Raw genomic sequence first — 26,107 nt, forward strand, 5'->3', positions numbered from 1 at the left:
ATCCCAATTCTGTCTTCTGCGGCATTAGCTACCCCTCCCAGTTTGATTTCATCTGCTAATTTGATGAGAATCTTCTCAATTTCTTCACCCAAGTTATTCCAGGTTGATGAGGAACCATTAGTGAGCATTGTTTGGGTTCGTTCAGTCAACCAGCAACAAATCCACCTAACAGTTACCTCGTCCAGCTCTCATTTTACCAGCTTCCTCGCAGGAATATAATGGATAGCTTTATCAAAAGCCTTACTGAAATCAAGATACAGTATGTCCACAGAATCCCCCTGATCCACCAAGCTTGTAACTCTCTATCCAATGGAAGGGAGGAAGGGGGAGTCATCTGGCATTACTTGTTTTTCAGAAACTTGTGCTGGGTCTTAGTAATCATAGATAATGGGTAATGAATTCCATACGAATTAAAGAGATCTCATTTTTTGGAAAGCATGGTTCTTCTCCTACTCATAGTAGTGGCATGTTATTTGGTAGTGTTTTGTAACAGAATTGTTACAGACACAGAACAGGTATTATGTGGCACCTGCAGTAGTGCCAATTCTACTGATTGAAGTGGACGAGTTTGCACATGTGAGGTAAGGTAGTTAGGTTATTGCAAGACTTGGAATATCAGTGCAAAGTAGACAACAAACAAACTACCTTAAATAAAAAGCAAGCAACAAAATGAACAGGGTGCATATTATGTGAGCCCATGTGTTTGAAAGCACACATTTAATACACGTACCTTTTGACATTTTATGAAATGTCATAAGCACATAAGTTGGATCAGACCGAAGACCCATTTAGTGCAGCATTTTTGTTCCCATGGTGGCCAACCTATGGCAACGCCGTAATCGGGACAAGAGTGCAATAGCATCCCTCCTGCTTGCGGTGTTCAGCAACTGGTAAAAGATACCCAAGAGGTATCTTTTATACTTCCTGCTGTTGCCGTGCTGTTACGATGTTTATCGTGTAGGTAAAGAAAAACCTTGTAGTGCTGTGTAATATTAGCCTATCAAACTGGAACCCCTTGTAAAACATGTCCCTGCATGCAACAGGTAGCCATTTATTCCTTCTTATGGGGAAGGTGCACACTGCCGTTGTGTGGAACAATGTTTTATTGCTCACTAAAATGGTTTATTATTAGATCACATAGTCATGTCTGAGAAGGAAACATTCATAGCTCCATTCCATAGTGATGTCCTTAGAGAGAAAGGGGGAAATCTCTCACTCAGCCCTTCGCATTCCTCCCCACAGAGTGTTGTGAGAATTGTAGTTTCCTAGCAGGAGGTGCCAGTGCCAGGCTAATTTGTGCCTCAGGCAAGCCTAACTAGTCCCACCTTGTCCCCCCAAATGGCTAACTTCAATTTTCAAAAACAGATGTCTTATGGGGGGAAAAGGAAACCACAAAGCCTGAAACTTCTAAATTGATTTTAAATTGCAAGAATATGTAATACAACAGCCTTTTATTATCTTTCTCAAATATGAAAGAAAATGATTTAGCACACAAATCATTTTGAATAATCTTGTGATGTTAAGATTTAAGCCTCTTAAAAGTTTCAATTCCAGGCACATCAAAATTCACTTTGTGTGTCTTTCCTTTGCAAATTTTGCCACCCATTTCTCCTGGTCAAGTGCTGATGCTTGGGCATGTTCAGCTGGTAATAGTTGCCAAGCCAACTAGTCTCTTTTGCAACATTATTCCTCGCATGCAAGTTTTTATAAGGTTTGAGAAATTGCATTCACCACTTGCCACTGACACTGGAAGTGTGAGGAAGATCCTTAGAGCAACAGAAACATTAGGCGAGCTATTCAGGAGTTTTTGTTGTAGTATGAAGACAAGCATTCCTTGCAGCAGCATGGACTTTGGGAGTCTTCGAGCGATAGCTACATATTCACGGTACAGATCTTCAGCATCAATATCTTTGTTTACATTATGCATCAATGGTTTTTACAAATTCTTGCAGGCCTTAAATACATCTTCAGTATATATAATTTTTGAAGATGCCAAATAGAGGAAGCCAAATAGAGAATTACCACGGAATGCCAAGAACTCTGATAAAGCAATCAAGCATTCCATATATATACAGTTGGTTTTCCATGGAGCGGTTAGTCCTGCAGGAGAACCACCAAGAGTGCAGTTGGATCCCACATTCCCAAAGATTAATCCTCTTTGGGTTCCGAGGTTCACAGAGCCTTTGTGTGACTCCCCCCCCCCCCCGCAAAGCTCAAGGCTTCCCCAGAGGGCTAGCCTTGTGCTCCTTTCTGATGGCCACGACAGACCAGAAGTCCAAGCATTCCAATATTGGTTGCCAATGTTGTTCTTGCCTAACTTTCTGCTGGTTAATAACATCAGCTGTTCTCTTACCACCCCCCGCTTTGATAAGTGCAATTCAAGTTCTCTCCAGGTTTGATAAATGGTCAGAATTGTTCTCATGTGAAAACAAAATTGCACCAATGTTCTGACAGTCTTTCGAATCTGTTTGTTGCAGGTTTGATGCACCTTTTGTGTTTTGCTGAACAATTTACAGCAAAACAAAAACGAAAAACAAAACACAATATCCTTTGAGACTGAATATATCAACCATTAATGGCACATTTCTTCACCATTTACTAGTCTCCCAGAGACATCACCTTGCCAACAAAGGCCCGTATAGTTAAAGCTATGGTTTTCCCAGTAGTGATGTATGGAAGTGAGAGCTGGACCATAAAGAAGGCTGATCGCCAAAGAATTGATGCTTTTGAATTATGGTGCTGGAGGAGACTCTTGAGAATCCCATGGACTGCAAGAAGATCAAACCTTTCCATTCTGAAGGAAATCAGCCCTTAGTGCTCACTGGAAGGACAGATCGTGAAGCTGAGGCTCCAATACTTTGGCCACCTCATGAGAAGAGAAGACTCCCTGGAAAAGACCCTGATGTTGGGAAAGATGGAGGGCACAAGGAGAAGGGGACGACAGAGGACGAGATGGTGGGACAGTGCTCTTGAAGCTACCATCATGTGTTTGACCAAACTGTGGGAGGCAGTGGAAGACAGGAGTGCCTGGCGTGCTCTGGTCCATGGGGTCACGAAGAGTCAGACATGACTAAACAACTAAACAACAACAACAGTCTCCTTTTCTAGTCTATAGGAGAAAATCTTCTTTTTAGTCTTTGGGGAGGGGAATCATGTGATACAACCTGCTGCAGTCCCATGTTGTATTATAAGCTGTTGCAAATTATCACTGCAATAGTTAAATCAGCCATAGCTCACTAGAAAAATGTAGACATTTTCTAAATAAGATTAATACATGACTGTAAGCTTTAAAATTAATATACAAATGCCCTTAATTGTATGTGTCTTCAATCAAAGGTCCGCAGGGTGGCAACATGAGAAAGGGCCTTTTCTGTGGTGGCTCCCCATTTGAGGAATGCTTTCCCCAGGGAGGTTCATCTGTCTCCTTCATTATACACCTTTTGGTGCTAGGCTAAGAGACCACAGGACCACAGCTTCCCTATCCTTGCTGTGCAGTCACCAAGTGGGGTTGGGCAAGATCATGGCTGAGGAACTTGTGTCCCTCCAGAACGTTGGATTCCAAGTACTATCAATTGCAACCAGCATGACCAGTGGTCAGGGACAAAAAGAGTTCTAGTCCAAAACAGGGTCATAGGTTCTGGAGGGTCATAGGTTCTTCAGCCCTGGGCAGTATAAACATAGGTCGCTTCCTCTTCCATGCTCAACTTCCTCAGAGTGGTCAGGTGAACAGACAGCAACTGAGCTGTGATTGCACCTTCCTCTTGCTGCATGCTGACATGAAGTAAGCTGAGTTGTTGCTATTATTTATTGATAATATTTATACACTGCTTACTATGCAAAATTCATAAGTGGCTTGCATAAAACCCAGTAAGGTCAGTACTAAAGAAAAGGGAAATCCATACATAGCATTGTAAGAATGGAAAACGAAAACAGAGAATCCATTAATAGAGCATTCAGTAAAGCATCAATAAATAATGAAACAGACCAGCTTGTTGATCTGCTGGTTGTACAGCTAGGGCTGCTTGGCTGATTAGGATGATGACTTGGTCCAACAGGAGAAGCAGGGCTGGACAGAGAAAAGTGACCAGAAGCGGTGGCTGGCCGGCCTGGCAATCTGCTGTTGCAGCTGCCACCACCAGTCCCCAGGCTGGCTTACCAAATTTTCTGGCCACCCTCCTGCACCGCTGCTCCTGGTGTGCATTCTTTCTCCTACTTCCTCTTTATTTATTATTTTGACAATTTATATACCACTTAATTACAACGCTTTCTAGGTGGTATGTAGGTAAGGTAAAGGTAAAGGTAAAGGGACCCCTGACCATTAGGTTCAGTCGTGGCCGACTCTGGGGTTGCGGCGCTCATCTCGCTTTATTGGCCGAGGGAGCCAGTGTTTGTCCGCAGACAGCTTCCGGGTTATGTGGCCAGCATGACTAAGCCACTTCTGGCAAACCAGAGCAGTGCACGGAAATGCCGTTTACCTTCCTGCCGGAGTGGTACCTATTTATCTACTTGCACTTTGACGTGCTTTTGAACTGCTAGGTTGGCAGGAGCAGGGACCGAGCAATGGGAGCTCACCTCGTCGCGGGGATTCGAACCGCCAACCTTCTGATTGGCAAGTCCTAGGCTCTGTGGTTTAACCCACAGTGCCACCCATGTCCCCTGGTATGCAGGTAACTCAGCGCAATAAAAATAAAGGCTATAAAATCAGAATTCAGTTAAAACATTGCTGGAATAAAAAAGTACTCAGTAGGTGCCAGAAGTCCAACCAGGCGTGTTTGTGTGTGTGTGTGTGTGAGAGAGAGAGAGAGAGAGAGAGAGAGAGATCTGACCTCAAGTGGCAGGGAGTTCCACACACGCGCGCGCGCACACACACACACACACACACAGAGTTTTGGGCACAGAGTACTTGAAACCACTTGGTGGATTCAAGCTGCACTTCCAAGCCATGGCGATGCAGCTGCCTCAGGCAATTATCATTTTTGAATCCTGAAAGGGCACCATACATTTTTTGGTTATATAATTTCTGATTAACTTGTTTTTACTGCCAAGCAGATGTGCTTATTGGATTTTCTTCCATGCCCAGGCTTGACTAATTTGGACCTTGATGTTGGGGAGAGGGTGGGATTTCCTGTTTCACTTCAGAAAGCGGGGGCATAGTGTGGGGACTGCTGAGGGGTGGGGGGAGTAGTGACCCTGGGCAAACAGTTATTGAGGGAGTGCAAACCAGGGCCCCCCAAACAGGTTTCCCCAGCCTGGTGTTCCTCTCTGCCTGCAAAGGCCAAGTGGGCAAGCAGCTCAGTGCAGGCCCTCTTTGCTCCGGTGATGGTGGGGTCATTCCAGCAGCATCAGTGGTGACGGCAGGGCTGGCATCCCCCTGCCCCCTGTGTGCGCCCTGCCTTCTCCCAGCATGTGAACATGCTCCTGCCTTGGGCACTGGCAACCAATGCTACACCACTGTCAGAAATCAAAATATCTTGGGAAGATGACACGCTCACAGTGTTCATGGCAAATTAGTTTAGTCATAAAGTATTTGCTGTTTTTTATTGTTTTGTTAATCCCAGAAACAACGTGCCTGCAGTACCATCAGCAAGAGACTCCTCAGGCACACACAGAAAGCTCTGGGCTTGATCACTTTCCTTAATAAAGTTCAGATGACTTTACACACATTGTTGTAAACCTCTTCATGCATGGAGTACCGGTAAATGTCAGAATGTGACGCATCAGTGTCTAGAGCCGGCCACCATCTGTTTGCTGTTCAGCACTAGGCGTTGGAAGGCTTGCATTCTGACAGTTAGTGCAACATCTCCATGCAGGAAGAGATTTTTAATTATGTGTGTAAAGCTATCAGAATGTTATTAAGGAAAAATTCAGTAAACAAACAAAGAAACACACGCAACAGTTTTGCAGCTTCTTCTGCTTCAAAACATTTCCAAAGAGTAAGGAAACCACCTCTTCGGAAGGAAATACAGTTATCTATTCCCCTATTCCAGTCAAAGAGCAGAAATGAAAAGCTTGCTGCTGCCCTGTTTCCCAAGCTGGCGTGGTCTTATTTCTTCAGGGGAGCTAGAGGACTGCATATTGGCTTTCTGCCTTGTTTGGATAACAGATGGCAGATTGCTACTGCTTGCACCAGAATCTATGCTTGGAAGTCTCTGGCTGTGGTGTAGGGCATTTTCCTTCTTCATGCAGGAGGAAAGACAGAATTGCAAAGCAGAGGTAAGGAACATCAGGCCCAGCTTCTGAGACTCTGTTCCACGTGCTCCTTTACGTGCGTAAGATGTGTCATGAGACAAATTGATTAATTTACCGCTGCGTGACAAGATGCACTCTTGAACTGGGATCACACCTCTTGCTTGCCTGGGTGAAGACTGAAGAGATGTGCAGATAGACACCTCTGGGTCTTGCAGGACTGGGATGGAGCCAACTGTGCGAAGGTAAGAGCTGCATAAGTTGCTCCACCCAGTTTTTACCAGTTGTAAACCTGTGGTTTACAGGAGAGGAGAGTTGCTCCTGCACTCAGGTCCTCTTTGCATGCATCCCACAGGGATCTGGGTAGCTGCTGTGAAAACAGGTTGCTGGGTTAGAGGGTCCCTGGGCCCTGATCCAACAGGGCTCTTTTTACGTTACACATGCAAGGCTTATTCTCTGCTTCCGAACGCCACAGGGACAGTTTGATAAGGTGGGGCTCAACAGCATGGATGTTGTTTCTTTTAGAATGACTTTGCTGTTCGTTGTCACTATCCTCCCCACACCCTCGCTTGTCCCCCATTTATCTCTTCTGACCTATGCATTTTCAGCAATGCCTTTTAACAGAGCCTGCTGCTGAGAACATAATATGTTCTTGTGTACATCCATTACGCTCTCACAAAGCAATTTGTTCAGGGCCGTAAAGCCCAGTTCCTGTAATTGATGGAGCGGTTGGGCGGGGGGGGGGGGGGTGCAGAGGGAGGATCAGCAATAAATTCCTTAAGAGGAAACCTCTCCAATAAAATAATAGTCACCTGCTCTTATCAGGTGGATTCTGATAATAAAAAATCAGCATTGGAAATGTTATGCAGCCAGCCCACATTAGGGTCCCGTTTACAAGCACACTCCCCAATTAAGTGCTCAGGGTCCTTGAGTAGGGAGCGTGTAAATATTCTTCGCCTTAATTTCTCTGGCATGTTAGTGGCAGCTTCAAAACAGGATGCACGCTGCCAGGTCCTCATAAAGTTTCCAATAAACCAGTGGCGTAGCGTGGGTTGTCAGCACCCGGGGCAAGGCAAGTAATTTGCGCCCCCTAACCCGTGGATTTGCGCCCCCTAACCCTAACCCCCAGATGTTGCGCCCGGTGTGGCCGGCCCCCCCTGCACCCCCCACGCTACGCCACTGCAATAAACGGTTTCAAAGCAGTCACCGAAGTCACCGGTGGTGGTTGGAATTCATTGGGAACTGTTATCATTTGCCTGGGAAAATGAGCCTACACAAGTTGGCTGTTAGGCAGCTCCGCACCCCCAGGTGACTTCTGGGGGCTCAAATGCTGCCATAAGGTAAAAAAAAGCCCAGTCCAGTTAAGTCCAGTCAAAGGCGACTATGGGATTGTGGCGCTCATCTCGCTTTCAGGCCAAGGGAGCTGGCGTTGTCCACAGACAGCTTTCTGGGTCATGTGGCCAGCAGGACTAAATCACTTCTGGCGCAAGAGAACACTGTGACGGACGCCAGAGCACATGGAAATGCCGTTTACCTACCCGCTTCAGTGGTACCTATTTATCTGCTTGCACTTTGATGTGCTTTCAAACTGCTAGGTTGGCAGGAGCTGGGACTGAGCAATGGGAGCTCACCCCGCCATGGGGATTCAAACTGCTGACCTTCTGATTGGCAAGCCTAAGAGGCTCAGTGAATTAGACCACAGTGTGTCATAGGGGCATACCAGTGCTTGTGTGCAACCTGCTTGTCCTGTTTGTTCCCCTTCATGTGGCAGGGAAGCTGACCGTTCTTTTGATTTTCCCACAATGCACCTGATATAGCCTCGCTTTCAGCCATTTTGGAAAATTGAAATTGGTGTGCGGATTCTCAGACCCAGGCACTGCCGCCCATCAAGGGAGTGGGAGTGTAAATCAATAGGCTGCCTCACTATTAGGGCACTATGCCAGGGACCTAGCATAGACCCTGCTGTTATGTATGAGGCCCCATATAAAGCATTGCTGTACACCTTTAAACAGTCATGGATCCCCCCCCCAAATCCTACAAACTAGTCTGTTATTCCCCTCAGAGAACTACTACATCCAGAGTAGCTTCACAGGCAGTCCCTTATTCCAGGGAATTCTGGGAATTGTAGCACAGCTGAGGGGAAGAGGAGTCTTTTACCAGCTCTGCACCCACAACCAACTATAGTTCCTGGGATTTTTGGAGGGAAGCTGTGACTACTTTCAGCAGTACGATACTGCTTTAAATGCATAGTGCTAATGGGGCCACACATTCATACCCAACCTCTCCTCCAAGAAGCTCAAGGTGGCGTATACAGTTCTTCCCTTGCTCCATTTCATCTTCACAACAACCCTGTGAGGTGGGTTAGGCTGAGAGACAGGAGGCTGGGCCAAGGTCAACCAGTACATTCAATCCTGGTCCCAGCTTCTGCTGCTGCTAGCCATCAGGGTCTCCCCTAGTTCCTTGGAGTGGCAAAGGTGGGCAAAGTCTCTGAGCACAAAGAGGCCATGCTATGTGCTTCTTGCCAGATGTTTACCAGTTGGAAGGGACCTCGAAGGTCATCAAACCCAACCTGCCACCAATGCAATAAATCTGCAGCCAGGATCCCTGAAAGGTAGCCATCCACCCCTTCTCTAATGGGGGAGAGCCTACCCCCTTCTGACACAGCCTCTTTTGAACACTTGTACCATCAATAAGTTATTCCAAGTGTCCATTCTTGCAATTCCAGCATATTGGTTTGGGTCCTATCCTCAGCATGGGACGCAGGTGGTGCTGTGGTCTAAACCACTGAGCCTCTTGGGCTTGCTGATCAGAAGGTTGGGAGTTCGAAGCCGCATGATGGGATGAGCTCCTGTAGCTCTGTCCCAGCTCCTGCCAACCTAGCAGTTCAAAAGCACACCAGTGCAAGTAGATAAATAGGTGCTGCTGTGGCAGGAAGGTAAATGGCCTTTCTGTGTGCTCTTGCACTTGTCATGGTTGTTCCGTTGCGCCAGAAGCGGTTTAGTCATGCTGGCCCCATGACCCAGAAAGCTATCTGTGGACAAACGCCAGCTCCCTTGGCCTGAAGTGAGATGAGTGCCGCAACCCCATAGTCACCTTTGACTGGACTTAACCGTCCAAAGGTCCCTTACCTTTACCTTTACCTACCCTCTACAACAAGTCTTCATCCATCTGATGCCCTTCAGTTGTTGTTGGTGGAATGCTCTGTCGCAAGAGACTAGGGCCCTGCGGGACCTGACATATTTCCGCAGGGCCTGCAAGACAGAGTTGTTCCGCCAGGCCTTTGGTCAGGGCGCAGCCTGACTCCCTCCTCTGGCAACCTGCACAGAATTTTGCTTAATTGGTTGCCATCAATTTGATTTTAATTAATTTTTATAATGAAATATTTTTAGATTGTGTCACTATTTGACTGTTTGATTATTTGATTGTTGTTAGCCGCCCTGAGCCCGGCTTCGGCTGGGGAGGGCAGGATATAAATAAAATTTATTATTATTATTGTTGTTGTTGTTGTTGGACTACTGCAACTCCCATCAGGCACAGCCAACAGGCAAAGTTGATGGGGCTTGTAGACCAAATCATCTGAAGGGCACAAGACTGTTCCGAAACAGCATAAAACAAAATTGCTGTTTGTTTGTGCATCTCTCGGCATGTAACTTTCTGCCCCGAGTGTGTGTCTCTGATGGGAAGGAGCAACAGGGTACGTTCTTGCTACCTTGCCCTGTAAGATATCCTGGCGGGGCAGTCGCCTGTTCATCTTCAGAGGAGGTAAAATACTTCTTCAATTGATGGAATGGTTGATTGACTGTATTTTTGTGCTGCTTTTCATTAAGGTGGATCTGAAAGCAGCTTGCAAACAATAAATAACAATAACAGAACAGAACAAAACATCACAAATCTGGCATAAAGCATATGAAATAATTTACAAGTCATCATTAAAATGATTGCAATCTATAAACCACTATTAACAAAAATAAGCTAAACATCACAATTGCAGCAAAAGTCATGTTATATTATTAACAAATCAATACGACATTTATCATCTGTTGGGATCCGCCCCCAGAGAGGCTGGGGCAGCCCAGTCGGATGAACAGCATATACTAATAATACTAATACTATGTAATACTAATACTAATACTAATACTAATACTAATACTAATACTAATACTGTACTACATGCTACTACTAATAAGCCATACGAATAGCATTGCAGGTCTCTGTGTGATAACTGTATTTTTGTGCACATGGGGATGAGTGCTTTTCTTCCCTCAGGTAAAAGGGCCCACACCCACTGCAGAAGCTGTTGAAATATTTTTGCGTTAAGAGAGAGGAGCCAGGGAAGAAGGCAGGCAGGCAGAAGAAGAAGAAAGGGAAGCATGAAAAAAATGGACAGGCCTGTTGTGAGTCCTGCCTCCACACAATTGCTCTCTTGTCTCCTTGCCTATGCTCTTTGCATTCCGCTTTTAAATGCATTCTCCTATGATGCGTCATGAAAAAGCCGAGGGGACGGGTAGCAAGCTGGTTGAAAAAGCTCTCCTCTTTCTCTAATTGGAGACAGATCTTGAAGACAAATGGAGCCACTGTCCTTTCTTGCTGAGGAGGAGGAGGAGGCAGCCTTCTCATGTGACCAGCATAGCTTTCTCAGGCCCTCACAACTGGGCCATGTTGACAACCAGGACGCAAATTAAGTCCTGCAGTAAAACCCATTGTCAGGCAATTTATGAGTGGGAAAGAGAGAGAGGGAAAGAGAGAGAGAGAGAGAGAGAGAGAGAGAGAGAGAGTTTCCCCTTGATTTATATAGAACCATGGCTTGTTTTAAGCTTTATATGCCAGCCACAACTTTTCGCACTAGGCCACAGTGTGCCTTTTAATATGAGTAACCTTTAGCTTGTGCAATCCAGCAGTCTGCTATCATTCAGGTTACGTGATTGTAGAACGTGAGGGTTTGTGAGTGAGTGAGATGCTATCCATTCACTACTCTCCTTTCAAAAGTATAAACAGGCTTCTTTTAGAGGCAACTGGCTCTTAGCAGTGCCTCCGATAACACCAGGCAGCTGGGAATCCTGAGAATTACACAGAAGAATCCACAGAGTGATTCCTTCCTAAACAGTTTCCACCCTCCCCCTCAGTGTCAAACACGTTCACTTTCGTGTCTCTAGCCTAGAAAATTAACATTTTAAACATTTAATTGTTTTTTGCCTGTTGCATATGTAACACATAACAACCCCTTCCCTTGATTCCCAACCCCAGTGACACAAATTAACGAAATAATTTTGGATCCAAAAAGCTACACATATGTCGGTGTGAAGGATGGGAAATCGTTAGTCCTTCAGGGACACTTCCAGACTGTTGCCATTTTAGGTTGGTGATTCAGTCACATACCTGCAAATTCAGATTGTGCAGTTAAAACTGATTAGGTTGTCTTACACGACAAACCTCCTTCTCCTTCCAAATACCTGACTTTTTGCAGTAAGGGAAGTGATGGAGAAACGAACCTGCTGTGATGCAACGTCATCTAGCCTTCTCGCAAGCAAATCAGAGTGAATGCTCATTGAATGGCCAGAAGGTCATCTGCAAGCACCTCAGACGTAGCTGGACTCCCATTTGTAATGGAATAATTCCATCCCTGAGTGTCTGTGGTCTTCTCCACTCTTCTGCTTCTCCTATTGCTTTCCCCAGAAAAAAACCTGCTGCCCACCACTGAAATGGAACAAACATCAATTCTACCCACCCACCCCCGTAGCTTGACATTTATTCTAATTCAGTGGTAAACAGTGAGTTTTTCCCAAGTAAAAAAGTCTCTCAGACACATGTTTTCTAGGCCTGGGTCAAGGGGAAGTGTGAACGAGCCCTCTGTCAGCTCTTTGAAACAAATACTAGGCTTAGGCAGAGGACCTAACTGGACCTAATACGCCATTGTGATGCACAGACTAAAGCAGACATTGACAGCTTCTCTGTTTTTGTGGGAAACTGTAAGTCAGCCTTCTGCAACCTGGTGTCCCCAAGATGTCTTGCACTCTAACTCCCATCAGCCCCAGCCATCATTGCGTCTGGTCCAGGATGATGGGAGTTGCAGTCCAAAAACAACAGGAAGGTACCAAGTTGAGGAAGGCTGGTGTATATGCTATATCTCTCACATGCTATTTTCTATTTGTTGGGAGCAAAAGTGTAAAATAATAATAATTATTATTATTCTACGTCTTTATCAAAAGTTGGTGGATTCATCATCAAAGACCAGATAACAACAGAGTTATGTACTGAAGTTCTCACCCTGGGCCAACAGGGGGATACTGTAGATAGTTATGCAAATGAAGGATCAAAAGTGATGTTTAGTGATTGGATAGTTTTAGAAAGTTGTTACAGTAACAAGGTATTGGAGCTCTATATAAGCAGGCTGACTGAGGCCTTCAGTTCTGTTTCATCTTACAAATAAAGAGCTGCTTTGGAAGAATCTCTGTGTCGTCTGATATGTTCACCCACAACTTAACAAGCAGTATCTCCTTGACCAACTGTTAGCCACCTCTATGTCTGAAAATTGGATTTGCAGAATCTGGATTCTAATTTCTGCTCTGCTGGCATGTTTACTAGGCACCCTAATGTTTGGCTTGGTCTGCTTTACAAGGCCGTTGTGAGGTTCAAAATGCTGCTCTCAGCTCTGTTCGGGAAGTGAAAACGAGGCAAACATTCCTCTGTTTAGCAGGAAGAATTAAATATTGAAGTTACTCTAGCAGCTAGCATGACCCTTGACAGAGAGAAATCAGAGAAACTCTTATGTATAATTCAGCCATCACCTTACCGACTCTTCAATTAGTAAGAACCTTTTGGAATGAAATACTAATTTGAAACATTTTGTCCTCAATGTGCCGCCCACTGCGATTTCAGTGTGTCAGTTTGTAAAACTTCACATTAGAGCTGCTGTCGCTTCCTTTTAAACTCGTCCCCTTTTAAAGTGAACTAAATCTGGGTCATTCCAAAAAATTATTTCTAATGGTGCTAATTCAAACCCACCTCCATAGACCAGGGGTGCTTCAAGACTGTCACCTTTCTGTGGCATTCAAGTGCATAGTTATTTTCTGCAATTAAGGTGGAATACAGCAATCTGTATCTCTGGCACAACAAATCCTCTTAAAAACAACAACACTGTCTTTTTGCAGTTAGGAAAGTAACAGGGAAATGTTCCAAAAAGTGTGGAATTAACAAATTGTTAATTAGAAGGTGTATAAATGCCCCCAAAGTAAATCAGGATGAATACTAATCATTAACCACACTTTAAACAAATAAGAATGAATGCTCAATAAAGACCAGGCACAGGACAATTCTGGACTGAGACTATTTTCGAATGGGATTCTGGCAAATTCAGGTTGCACAATTATAGTTGATGAGAATGTCTTTATCGCAACAAACTCACTTCCTCAAAAGATTAGACTTTATGCAATAAGGAAAGTGACAGGAAAATGTACAGGAATTTGCAGCCCTTGCTTTGACGTAGTACCATCTAACCTCCCCGCAAACAAATCAAGGCAATGCTAATTAAATAGGCAACTTCATCTAGTCTCCCGGAAAATCAATCAGGATGAATGGATAAACAGGTGGTCTGGAGAAGCCCCAAACCTCAAGGGGAACAAACAGAGGAGTGTGGCTGCAGAATAATGATTTACAAAAGCCATTCTCCCTAAAACGGCATGCATCATTTCAGAAATCTTGAGCTATATTTTATCCTTTATAGTCTCATTATATGTGGTATGTTTGGAGTAGAAGAAGAGACAATGGCAGATTTTTCTGTTTTGATTATGAATTGTTCATTGAAATGTTATGCTTGTATACAATCAAGTACAATGTCTTCTCTAGTGGGTTTGTTTAGGGCAGGACTGGGCAAACCTGTAGCCCTCCAGATGATGTTGAATTCTAGCTCCCATCATCCCTGGTGATTGGCCATGCTGGCTAGAGCTGATGGGAGTTGGCATTCAACAGCATCTGGCTCCGCATCCCTTGAATAACCAAGGAATTGAGAGCCTCAACCTCAACCAACTGAGCTAACTGACAACATTATATACAAATGTGTTCCAAATGTCATTATACTTGTCCACACGAGGTGCACATCTATAAGCCACAAGGGTCATCATAGCTTCCACCCATTGATTAAATGGAGCCGTACACTTATCTTTCCAGTGCATCAGGATCAGTTTGGCACCTTCATTGTACAGCTTTGTTGGAGGCTGAAAATGCACCTCCTTACCTTGACCTTTTGACAGTTTCTCTCTTTTGTTTTGATGGACCCACTTCTTCTGCTGAATGTATGTTGCTCTGTCCATTTTACAATTGCATCTGTTTTTATCATTGTTGCTTTCTATTGCTTGCAACTTGCCCTGGGACCTTGGGTCGGTAAGAAACCTTATAAACAAACAAACAAACAAACAAACAAACAAACAAACAAACAAACTTAGAACTTGGGAAAGACTGCACGGCACTGTGAGCTACTGTATCTAGCCCTGGTCGGCTTGCCCGGGCTTTTAATTAGCTCAGATGCCTGTAGCGGCAGAACCAACATCTTCCCAGTCTGGCTACAAAGGCAGTGCTGGGGTTTTAGAGATGCACATGCCAAGCCGCGCATTTTCACAGGCGATTGTCCCATCGAGATACTGTATTTGTGAACTCAAGTGTTCCTCCAGTGTGTCTGTATATGAATGTAGGGACATTCTTTTCCTGGGAAATCTGCAGTTAGGGGAAAGGAATGTGAGGGCTACTGTCTACTGGAAGAGAGGGGGCTCATTGTAAGTTTCGGTCCAGCTCCACATTGCATCGAGGTGGTGGTGAGTGTGCTCAGCTGTGGGGAACTAGCAGCAGGCTCAACTGTATGGGGTCTGCATTACTGCAGGGAGGACACACACGTATCCATGCAATGCCTCAGCACATGCGTCTCTGATCTGACCTGCTTGCTAGTTCAGCATGTCTTCAAGCTGCACACTCTACACCGGCCACCTGATTCTCTCTGCAGTTCTGCTCAGCCCTTGGCCTTCCTGGCTAAGTTGCTGTAAACCTTCTAGGGTGTTGAGCAGTTAAGAGACTGGAAGCTGGCAGGGTTATATTTTGAGACCCTGGATCAACCTCTCTCTCTCTGTCCTCTCTGGTTGGCATCTGTCTGTCTTGAGAGAAAAGGAGGAGTGTAGCTTTGGGCTGAGGTCAAGCTGTTGGAAGGTTGCAGCGCCTGCTTTGGCTGTAGAGACTGATACGGGAGAGATATGCTTTGTTGCAGCTGGGGCATAGGAAGGCATGCAGTTGTGCTGCTGCAGATGCACCAGGGCGTTTCTTCTCTATGTGCTCCTGCCACTCCCCCCTTAATCAGAAGAATCCTACTGTTCTATTAACCCAGTAGGTTGGGGTAGGGAGCTTTTGGCCATCCAGATGTTGCTGATTGACAACTCCCAGCAGCCCCACCAAGGATGGCCAATGGGATGGTGAGAGAAGATGGGCAGAGGTGTTCCCCACCCCTGCAGAAGGTTGAGGCAGCTCTTGATTCTTCAGCTTTTTTATGCCAAGGTTAACTAGGGTACTGGGTAAGGATGAAGCCTCTCTAAAGCAGTGCTTCTCAACCTTGGGTCTCCTCCTGCTGTTGTTGGTCTACAGCTCCCATCATCCCTGACCAATGGTCCTGCTAGCTTGGGATGGTGGGAGTTGTAGTCCAGCAACAGCAGGAGACTCAATTTTGAGGGGAAAAGCTGTTCCAATGTAAGGGTGGGGAACCTCAGGCCAGGGTGCTGAATGTGTCCCCTCCCCAGCCTCTCTATCTGGCCTTTGGGGCTCTCCCAAGATCTAGAACACACTCCTTCTCCATGGGCACATCACCTCTTCTCTGCATCCCCTTTGAGTGCTTTTGCTTCGTTGGAATGTGTCTTTGCACTCAGATAGCATTTCTAGCTTGCCTAAATGGCAGATATGGAGGGGGTGTTTGTGTGTCATTCAAAAACTTCCAGATTTTATGATGCTGGAACGTAGCCTATTGTACAAAGCTAAGAGTTCCACCTGTTCTTCCACCCACTTTTGGCTGTAGTCCCTTCCACTTTGCCCTCTGGCCCTGCTCCCCATTGCCAGGTGGTACCCCCAAAAGGTTGCACGTGAGGGAATGTGGCTCCCTGGCTGAAAAAGCCCCTTAAACCTGCTGCGAAGCTCCCTGGGGACATCAAGGAATCTGAAGGAAGGTCACGGGCAATATGTTCAGGGAAGGAGTTTAATTGAAATTGATTCAATGGCACAATCTGCTCAAGGAGCAGTTTAAAAGGTTTAGCAACGGCGCAAATAATGGCAGGGGTGAAACAAAGGTCAGCTAACGATTGCAAGATGCAGTCCTGCTTCTAAAAAGCGAGGGTAGGTAGACCCCCCCCCCCCTGATGCAGATTAAATTGCGGCAAGCTTTCTTTATATGTTTTTGTGAAGGATTTGGACAGCAGAGATTTAAGACTGCTAGGATGAATGCTTTGATGTTCCTTAATGGTACGTGGTCCAGGCACATCTTTTGCCAGGGAAATTACAGGTAAATGGACCAGAAAGACTAGGAAATACTTGGAGAAGCTGACTGACCCCTCTACCAGCACTTGCAATGAAGGGTGATGCAACCCAATCTGCACCTGTACTGGATTTGAAATTGCTTTTACCTATGAAATGTATTTTATTTTTTACATATGGAAGTGTTTTTAATTGTTTTTTAATTGTCATAATTGTGTAAATGTTTTTATTGCCAAATTGTTTTGAGATATAGTCTGGGAAGCAATTTGTAACTGTAAATGAATAAATCGTGTGTGTGTGCGTGTGTGTGCGTCCATGTGCCTGCATGCAAATATCTCTCCCCCCACGCATAACTTCTTTTCTTAATCCTCCCTCTTTTCCCCCCAGTCAGTTCCAAAACTGAAGACTTCCTTGTCTGTCTATGTTATGACTGCCCAGACTGTTTTTCTCCAGCCCCTACCCAAGCAGTTAGGGAGATTTCATAGCTAGTAGGCACCAGCCATCACAAACCAGCAAGGAACATCTTTAGTTTCACTCATTAGCACTGAAGGAGAAAACATCACCAGCCATCAGCTAAAGAAAAGCCAGCTGAAAGGTCATGCTTAGTTGTGGTTGCCAAGGCAATAGGTACACAAAATCAAAAAGGCATTGGAGAGCTGTGAAAGAGGAATTCCTGGTCTCCCCCTCCCCATAATTTCATATCTTTCCTATTTCTTTTCCATCTTTTTTTATCTGCTCCCACCCCACACCCCACCAAAAAGTTGTTCTAGTGTATGCTAAACTGCTTTCTCTGCCCTTCAACCTGGATTTTTATAGACGTTACTTTTCTTTGATTAGATAAGGATTTAGGATCAAAGGGAGGTATAAATAGCTGCTTACTAAATGGATCTAGATTTTGCGGGTATTGCAGTCATTCAGACAGAAAGCCCTAATGCAGCTGTGGGTGTCTTGTGTTTCTTTTACTGGGGTTGTTGGGGGAGGGGGAAAGAGACCTTTGATAAGATGTAAATTGCTTTTCTTTAAAATAATAGTTAGCAGATAGATGCAGATTTTCCATTCATTTGGCCTTAATTAATCCTTTTTTAAAAAAAGTCTGCTGCATTTTGTGGCCTTGAATTAAAAAATGGATTAACTCCACATCAGGTGGAACATTATGTTCCAAGCTTGCATCTTGGAAAACGTCATACTACGCAATTTGGCTACAATAGATTTCTTTAGATTCCAGTAGATTCCCGCCTCAAGTTATCTCCTGCTTTGCTGATATGGGTTGCCATATTTTGAAGAGCAAAAAAGAGGACACATTTGCTGACTTCTGCTTTTAGCGCTATGAAGAATCTGCCCATGAAAAAAAAAGGACGTGTCTCCTGGAAAATGAGGACATATGGCAACCCAGATATATATATATAAAACTGTTGTGCTTCTTTTTACATGTGTGCAGCTACCCTTGAGGTTGATCTGAAAGTTTCAGCTGGTGCAAGAATGCTGTACCTAGGTTGCTTGTGGCTACTACTGCCAGCGGGACACGGTTAGTGCTGTGGGTTAAACCACTGAGCCTAGGACTTGCCGATCAGAAGGTCGGTGGTTCGAATCCCCGTGATGGGGTGAGCTCCCATTGCTCGGTCCCTGCTCCTGCCAACCTAGCAGTTCGAAACACGTCAAAGTTGAAGTAGATAAATAGGTACTGCTCCGGCGGGAAGGTAAACGGCGTTTCCGTGCGCTGCTCTGGTTCGCCAGAAGTGGCTTAGTCATGCTGGCCACATGCTGTACGCCAGCTCCCCGGCCAATAAAGCGAGATGAGTGCTGCAACCCCAGAGTCGGCCATGACTGAACCTAATGGTCAGGGGTCCCTTTACCTTTACCTTTACCTTTACCTTTACCTTTACCTTTACCTTTACCTTTACCTTTACCTTTACCTTTACCTTACTACTGCCAGCATGCAATTCCTTGATTGTGGGATTTGTCCTGGCAGCCAGTCTGCTGCTGAGGCCAAGTTCAGAGTGTTGTTGGTATTAATATGAAAGGCCCTATACAGCTCAGGACCAGGCTGCTTGAGAGACACTTTCAACCCTTATATAAGCCTAGTGGGTCACTGCAGTATGTGGGAGAGCTTCTCCTGCAAGTCTCAGACTTGGAGCAGATCTTTCAGTGTGGCTGCCATTGTTGAGATAAGACAGGTGCCCATCAACTTAACTTTACAGAAACAACTGGAGTTATTTTTGTTCTAATAATAATAATAATAATAATAATAATAATAATAATAATAATAATTTATTTATACCCCGCCCATCTGGCTCGGTTCCCCAGCCACTCTGGGCGGCTTCCAACAGAATATTAAAATATAATAGTCTATTAAACATTAAAAGCTTCCCGAAACAGGGCTGCCTTCAGATGTCTTCTAAAAGTCTGGTAGCTGTTTTTCTCTTTGACATCTGGTGGGAGGGTGTTCCACAGGGCGGGTGCCACTACCGAGAAGGCCCTCTGCCTGGTTCACAGTAACTTGGCTTTTCGCAGCAAGGGAACCACCAGAAGGCCCTCTGCGCTGGACCTCAGTGTCCGGGCAGAACGATGCGGGTGGAGACGCTCCTTCAGGTATACTGAACTGGCTTTTCCATGAGTGGCCTCTGCCATGGACACGGTTTTATCTAATGTTGCTCTTTACTGTTTTTGTTGTTGTTGAATTTTGTAAACTGCATGTGTGGAAGGTGATTAATAACTAACTAACAAGATACATAACCTGATTTCTTCCTAACTTCCACTCCAACCATGCACCTCTGACTTAGGTTCATGCATCTGATGAAGTGCATTCTGGTCTATGACCACATATGTGATAATAAATTTGCTAGCTTTTAAGGTGGCATTTAAGGGATGTGGGTGGCACTGTGGTCTAAACCACTCAGCCTCTCAGGCTTCCTGATCAGAAGGTCAGTGGTTCGAATCCCCACGACGGGGTGAGCTCCCATTGCTCTGTCCCAGCTCCTGCCAACCTAGCAGTTCAAAAGCACACCAAAAACTGCAAGTAGATAAATAGGTACCACTTCGGCAGGAAGGTAAATGGTGTTTCCATGCACTGCTCCGGTTTCACCAGAAGCGGCTTAGTCATGCTGGCCACATGACCCGGAAAGACTGTCTCTGGACAAGCGCTGGCTCCCTTGGCCTGTAAAGTGAGATGAGCACTGCAACCCCAGAGTCGTCTGCGACTGGACTCAACAGTCACCTTTACCTATTTTTAAGATGGCATAAGATTCTTTGTGGCTTTTGTAGAAAGGGAATTTGCAGGTTCTCACCTCGGATTAAAAGGCAGGGGAAAAGTAAATTACCGTAACCACTGTCCTCCTTAAAGCTTTGAGTAGGCATGTTTCTTGTCTTCCAAGCAGCAAAAGAAAGCTCCCTGTCTCTGCTGTCACTCTCCCTTCCACCATGGTGTTTGTGTGTGGAGGCTGCCAATGAGAAGCCGAGATGATCAGACGCCTCTTTTAATGGATCCCACCCCCACCCTCTCTCAAATCCCCTGATGACTGTTTGACAATCCTGACCTAAATTAGGAAGCCATAGTCTTTGTATGCTTCATTCCCATGACTTCAAAGATAGGCACAGAACTCAAGCGGCTGAGAAAGAACAGAGGTTGCAAACTTGACATAAAATCATAGCACTAAGGGCCCCCGGTGTCATCTAGTCCAACCCCCTGTGATGCAGGAATCTTTTGCAGGATCCATAGTTCTGCTCCCCAGCAGAGATTGCGGGCTCTTTCTGCTTTTAAACACACACACACACACACACACACACACGTAGAAGCACAAAAGAAGCAAACAAACACACAACCTGCTTTACTTTCTTCTTGCTGGTCAATACATTGATTGACAGAGGGATTTCCCCCTGAACTGTAAGCTTAGCGTAGAGTGATTTTTTTTTCAGTGGCTGCAAACTCTAAATTTAGAGGTGGTAAGTGGAGGAGACCTGCAACGAAGGTCACATCTGCACCAAGCATTTAAAGTTCTCTTATACCACTTTTAACAGTCATGGCTTCCTCCCAAAGAATCCTGGGAACTGTGGTTTGATGTGGGGGCTGAGAGTCTTTAAGAGACCTCAGTTCTCCTCACAGAGCTACAGATTCAGGAAGGTTGGTCTGACGCAGTCGAAATAAAAATTTAAAAAATTGTCCAGTAGCACCTTATGGGCCAACTAAGTTTGTTCTGGTATAAGCTTTCGTGTGCATGCACACTTCTTCAGATACACTGAAACAGAAGTCACCAGACCCTTATATATACTAGGAGGGTGGGGTGGGGTATTTCTCAGAAGGGAGATGGGTGATTGGCCCAGTGGGTATAGTAAACCTGTTGATGACTGTTAATGACTGCAATTAGTCCAACAGGAAAAGCAAGAGATAGTATGCAGATGCATGTATAATGAGACAAGAATCCAATATCTCTGTTCAGACCAGGTCTCTCCATAGTTTTCAGTTTGGTGATAAGATGTACGTAATTCAGCAACTTCTCTTTCAAGTTTATTTCTGAAATTCTCTTGTAATAAGACATCAGCTTTGAGATCTTGTATTGAATGTCCTGGGAGATTGAAGTGTTCTCCTACTGGTTTATCTGTCTTGAGAGCTACAGAGTAGTTATCAGTCAGTCCTTCTCCCCAGGAAACTGGGAATTGTAGCTTCATGGGGCCTTGTGACAACCATGGTGTGGATAGAGCAAAGTTAAGTTTTCCCTTCCTCTTTTTACTTACTTCTTTATTATTTTTATTATTTACAATGCACATACAACCACACATATACCAAAACTTAAATACAAACAATGCAGGAATACCAACATAAATACTACATTTAAGTCACTTCCCTCCATCATTATTTGTCATTTCTTTTCATTAATGTTCTTATTTACATTGCAATTAGTATCTCTCATCCTTGGTATTGTTGTTTTACTAATATTTTGTTTTCAGAGTCACCTTTACAAACTTAATCTAAACATATCAGCATGTTGTCTTTAGAACAGTGTTTGCTCATGTATTCTTCAAACCATTTCCATTGTGACCTTAGTTTCTGGTTTGTTTGATATCTTATTATTGCAGTTAATTTTGCCAACTCAATAAATTCTAAAAGTTTATTTAGCCAATCTTCCTTTGTAGCTATGTAGTTTCCTTTCCAGATTTTAGCAAGTAGGAGTCTTTCTATATTTCTATAGAAAGAGGAACACGACAAGGCTGCCCCTTATCCCTGTTACTGTTCATATTAACATTAGAAATATTAAATTCAATAACAAGGAAGGAGGAAGAAATCAAGAAGATTACATTAGGGAAAAGGTCCTTCAGGCTGAAGGCTTTTGCCGATGCTATATTAACAGTAGAAGATAAAAAAAGCATCCCTAAAGCTTTATAAAAAATAATAGAATTTGGTGAAGTGTCGGGATTCAGACTCAACAAAGCCAAAACGAAACTAATGGTCAAAAATATGCAGGAAAAAAAGATTTGAGAGAAATAACAGGATTGGAAACAGTCAAAAAAGCAAAATATTTGGGCATCCAAATTACAATGAAAAACGTTAATTTGTATGAGGACAACTATAAAGAGACCTGGAAAGAAATATGAAGAGATCTAGAAATCTGGTCAAGATTGAAACTATCATTCTGGGGAAGAATTTCAGTAATAAAAATGAATATATTGCCCACTTTTCCTCTTTCAGATGATTCCAATCATAACAAAAAAAGATTGTTTCGAGAATTGGATGAAAGTTTTAACAAAATTGATCTGGCAAGGAAAGAAACTGTGAATCAGTTACAAACTATTGATGGGTAGGAAAGAGAGAGGAGGATGTGCGTTGCCAAATTTCAAAATTTATTACGAAGCTGAGTGTTTAATCTGAATAAAGGATTGGATTTTATTGGGAAAATTAGATCTATTAGACCTAGAGAACTTTGATAACATATATGGGTGGCACGCTTACCTGAGTTACGACAAAATAAAAGTCCACAAAGGATTTAACAACCATATTATCAGGAGTGCTTTATACAAAGGGTGGGCTACATATCAACCATTACTAGAACCAAATACACCATGGTGGCTGTCTCTATTAGAGGCTTTCGCGGTTAAAAAACTAAATACGACAGGGAACTGGGCACTGTATAGGCAACTATTAAAAGAAGAAGAAGACCAGAAAAAGTTGAAATTATTTGAAGATATAAGGCACCACTTCACAGACTCGCTTCAATACCATCAACTAAGCAACCTCTTTAATTTGGATTAAAAAATTAGGCTTTGAGAAGGAAGACTCAAAATTACAAAAAGGTGTACTAGGAAATAACAAAAAATTATTATCAAAAGTATATGATTTATTATTGGAATGGAATGTAAAAGATGATGTAGTAAAAGAAGTATAGATCAAATGGGCCCAAGACATCGGACAGGTAATATACCTTGAACTGTGGGATAGGCTTCTAAAGGCTGATATAAGTTTCACCGCCTGTTATTCTATAAAAGAAAACATTATGAAAATGTTTTACAGGTGGCACATAACACCTTCAAAAACCTTCCAAAATATACGAGGTGCAATCTTTGTTGGAAATCCAAGGAGGTAGAGGGAACCATAATACACTTATGGTGGGGTTGTGGAGAAGTTAAAAAAAAAATGGAGTTGTGTGCATGTGGAATTTAAAACATACTCAAAATTCCTCTAGGAAAAAAACCCTGAGGCATTTTTAATGAGCATATTGAAAAGATAGGAAAGCATTATTTCTCAAGTTTTCCCTTCCTCATACTGCCCCCATAGTCCCAGAGCTGCTTAAAGATAAAGGTAAAGGGACCCCTGACCATTAGGTCCAGTCGTGGCCGACTCTGGGGTTGCGGCGCTCATCTTGCTTTATTGGCTGAGGGAGCCGGCGTACAGCTTCTGGGTCATGTGGCCAGCATGACTAAGCCACTTCTGGTGAACCAGAGCAGCGCACGGAAATGCCGTTTACCTTCCCGCCGGAGCGGTACCTATTTATCTACTTGCACTTTGACGTGCTTTTGAACTGCTAGGTTGGCAGGAGCAGGGGCTGAGCAATGGGAGCTCACCCTGTCGTGGGGATTTGAACCACCGACCTTCTGATTGGCAAGTCCTGGGCTCTGTGGTTTAACCCACAGCACCACCCACGTCCCTCAGAGCTGCTTAAGGTTTCCCTATTTATATGGCAGAAAGTGTCCACGTCAAACGGTATGATTTGTGTAGGGTTACATTGATATTTTTAAGGCATTCCCCTTCCCCCCTTCTTATTAGCCAATTTCCTTTATTTGTATTCCATCTGTGAAGTATATGATACACTAGTCATTTATATTTTAAAAAATATCTTCCGTCAATCAAAATGTGATTCACAATTTCTCCCCTATTCTGCTTTCTTTATTTTCTAAACTACTGTATTGGCCTGAATATAAGCCGCACCTGCAAATAAGCCTCACCTTTAAAATTCGGGCGGGGGGGGGGGCGGGAGAGAGAGAAGAAGAAAAGACAATACTTGAATATAGGTTGCTCCCTTAAAATTCTGCATGCACTCACACTCCCATTCCGTCTTGCCATATGTTGTTTCAGCAGTGATACTGTAAAAGCCAATTTTTGTAAGGTCGCGAATTTAAGTTGCACTTTCACTTTTCACAGTCGGAATTTGGGGTGGGGGGGAGTGCGGCTTATATTTTGGCCAATATGGTATGTGCAAAATGAATAAAAGGTATTAAAATCAAGCAAACAATGCACATCAATTGCTCCCATGCAACTAACAGCAAGTCTAGTTTTGACATATAGCCATCATAAAAGGGTCTTCAGCACTGGACTGTGTAGAAGATGCTAATGTGTGTAGAATCATAGAGTTGGAAGGGACCCTGGGGATCATTTAGTCCAACCCCCTGCAGTGCAGGAATACGCAGCTGTCCCATACAGGGATTGAACCTGCAATCTTGGCGTCAGAAACACGCTCTAACCAACTGAGCAATCCAGGAAAAAGCTAAGGAGCTGAGTTCAAGTTGCAGGCTTACTGTATTAAAAATGCATATAAAACATTAACATTCTCATAAGAAGTTATGCACACAGAGACACACTATGTAACACCCTCAGGAAGCTTTTCTGGTATGCTTAGCAGCAGCAGCAGCAGCAACAACAACAACAGCAGTGTGGCGCAGTGGTTAGAATGTTGGACTAGGACCTGGGAGACCAGGGTTCAAATCCTTGCTTAACCATGAAGCTCCCTGGGTGACCCAGGGCCAGTCACTCACTCTCAGCCTAATCCTACCTTGCAGGGTTGTTCTGAGGATGAAATGGAGAGGAGAACTATATATACCTCCTTGAATGAAAGGTGAGACAGAGATGCAACAAACCAATAAATATAGAAATCTGCTCAGCCCATTGAAAACCTGGAGGGGAAAAGGTAAGGCTTTGTCTGACACCGAAAAGATGTTAGCAAAGGCACCAGGGAGAGCATTCCCTATATTCTTCACCTGTTTATTTTATTTCATTTACAGGTAAAATAAACATTCACCTGTTTATTTCATTTCATTCATTTCATATCATTTACATTCAGATCCGGGCCCTCCAATCCTGTCTGCGGAGACACCCACTTTCACCAGGTCTTCGCTGCGAGGGATGCTGGGGTTCTCCACCTCTGTTTCCTTCATTTTCTTCTGCTGTCTGCACTTCTGTGTGGTGTTTTATTTGTAATCCCTCCCAGGGCAGGGTCCTGTCCTCTTGTGCTTTGCAAGGCACCACACACACTCATGGAATGATGCTGACAATAGATACATAAGCAACACTTCTTTTTTGTAATTCTGCCAGGACGGACTGGTGCACTGTCATCTCAACAGTCAGGTGCAGAGGTGAGTCAAGGAGGCTAGAAAAGGATGAACAGGGTGGCCCCAGTTGGAGGAAGAGAGGTGGGGGTGGGGTTTACCTAGGAGGATACTAAGAAGCAAGGGACAGCAGTGGGGTCAATGACTATTTGACTTTCAACAGTGGGCATCACTGGATAAATTCATTAATTTTCTTGAATTAACTGGATTTTGAATGAATGTACAATTAATTGTTGCTGTTTTGAACCTTATTGTTTTGTTATTGCCCATAGTGGGTTGTGGAAACTGCTGTTCTGAATAATGCATTGAATAGAGTAGGGGACACTGGGGGTTAATTGATGGAACCAAACAGGCAGTGGCCTGAACATTTAGGGACCACCGAGCAAGAAGATTTTAAGGCATGGGGGCAGCAGTTTTAGAGAGGTTTCCCAGCAGAGAAAGAGCAAGTAGCAGAATCACAGTAATCCAAGTTTATGCACCAACTACTGATGCTGAAGAAACTGAAATTGACCGATTCTATAAAGACTTACAACACCTTCTAGAAATGACACCAAAGAAGGATGTTCTTTTCATTATAGGGGATAGGAATGCTAAAGTAGGGAATCAAGAGATGAAAGGA

At 44.1% G+C, this 26,107-nt stretch overlaps 1 protein-coding gene across 1 annotated transcript in view; it reads left to right on the forward strand.

Annotated features, from left to right (window-relative positions):
• Nucleotides 1-5,908: 5,908 nt before the first annotated feature.
• Nucleotides 5,909-26,107, forward strand: part of GPR50 (G protein-coupled receptor 50) — a gene marked incomplete at its 5' end in the record, with an annotated part of 74,170 nt that continues 53,971 nt past the window's right edge. The window contains 2 exons of the mRNA XM_083486573.1: nucleotides 5,909-6,431; nucleotides 24,943-24,998. Coding sequence (XP_083342699.1) covers nucleotides 24,992-24,998 — 7 coding nt within the window. The remainder of the gene's footprint in view (nucleotides 6,432-24,942; nucleotides 24,999-26,107) is intronic.

Source organism: Podarcis liolepis (assembly GCF_965112155.1).
Source record: "Podarcis liolepis genome assembly, chromosome: Z".
NCBI classification, from domain to species: Eukaryota; Metazoa; Chordata; class Lepidosauria; order Squamata; family Lacertidae; genus Podarcis; species Podarcis liolepis.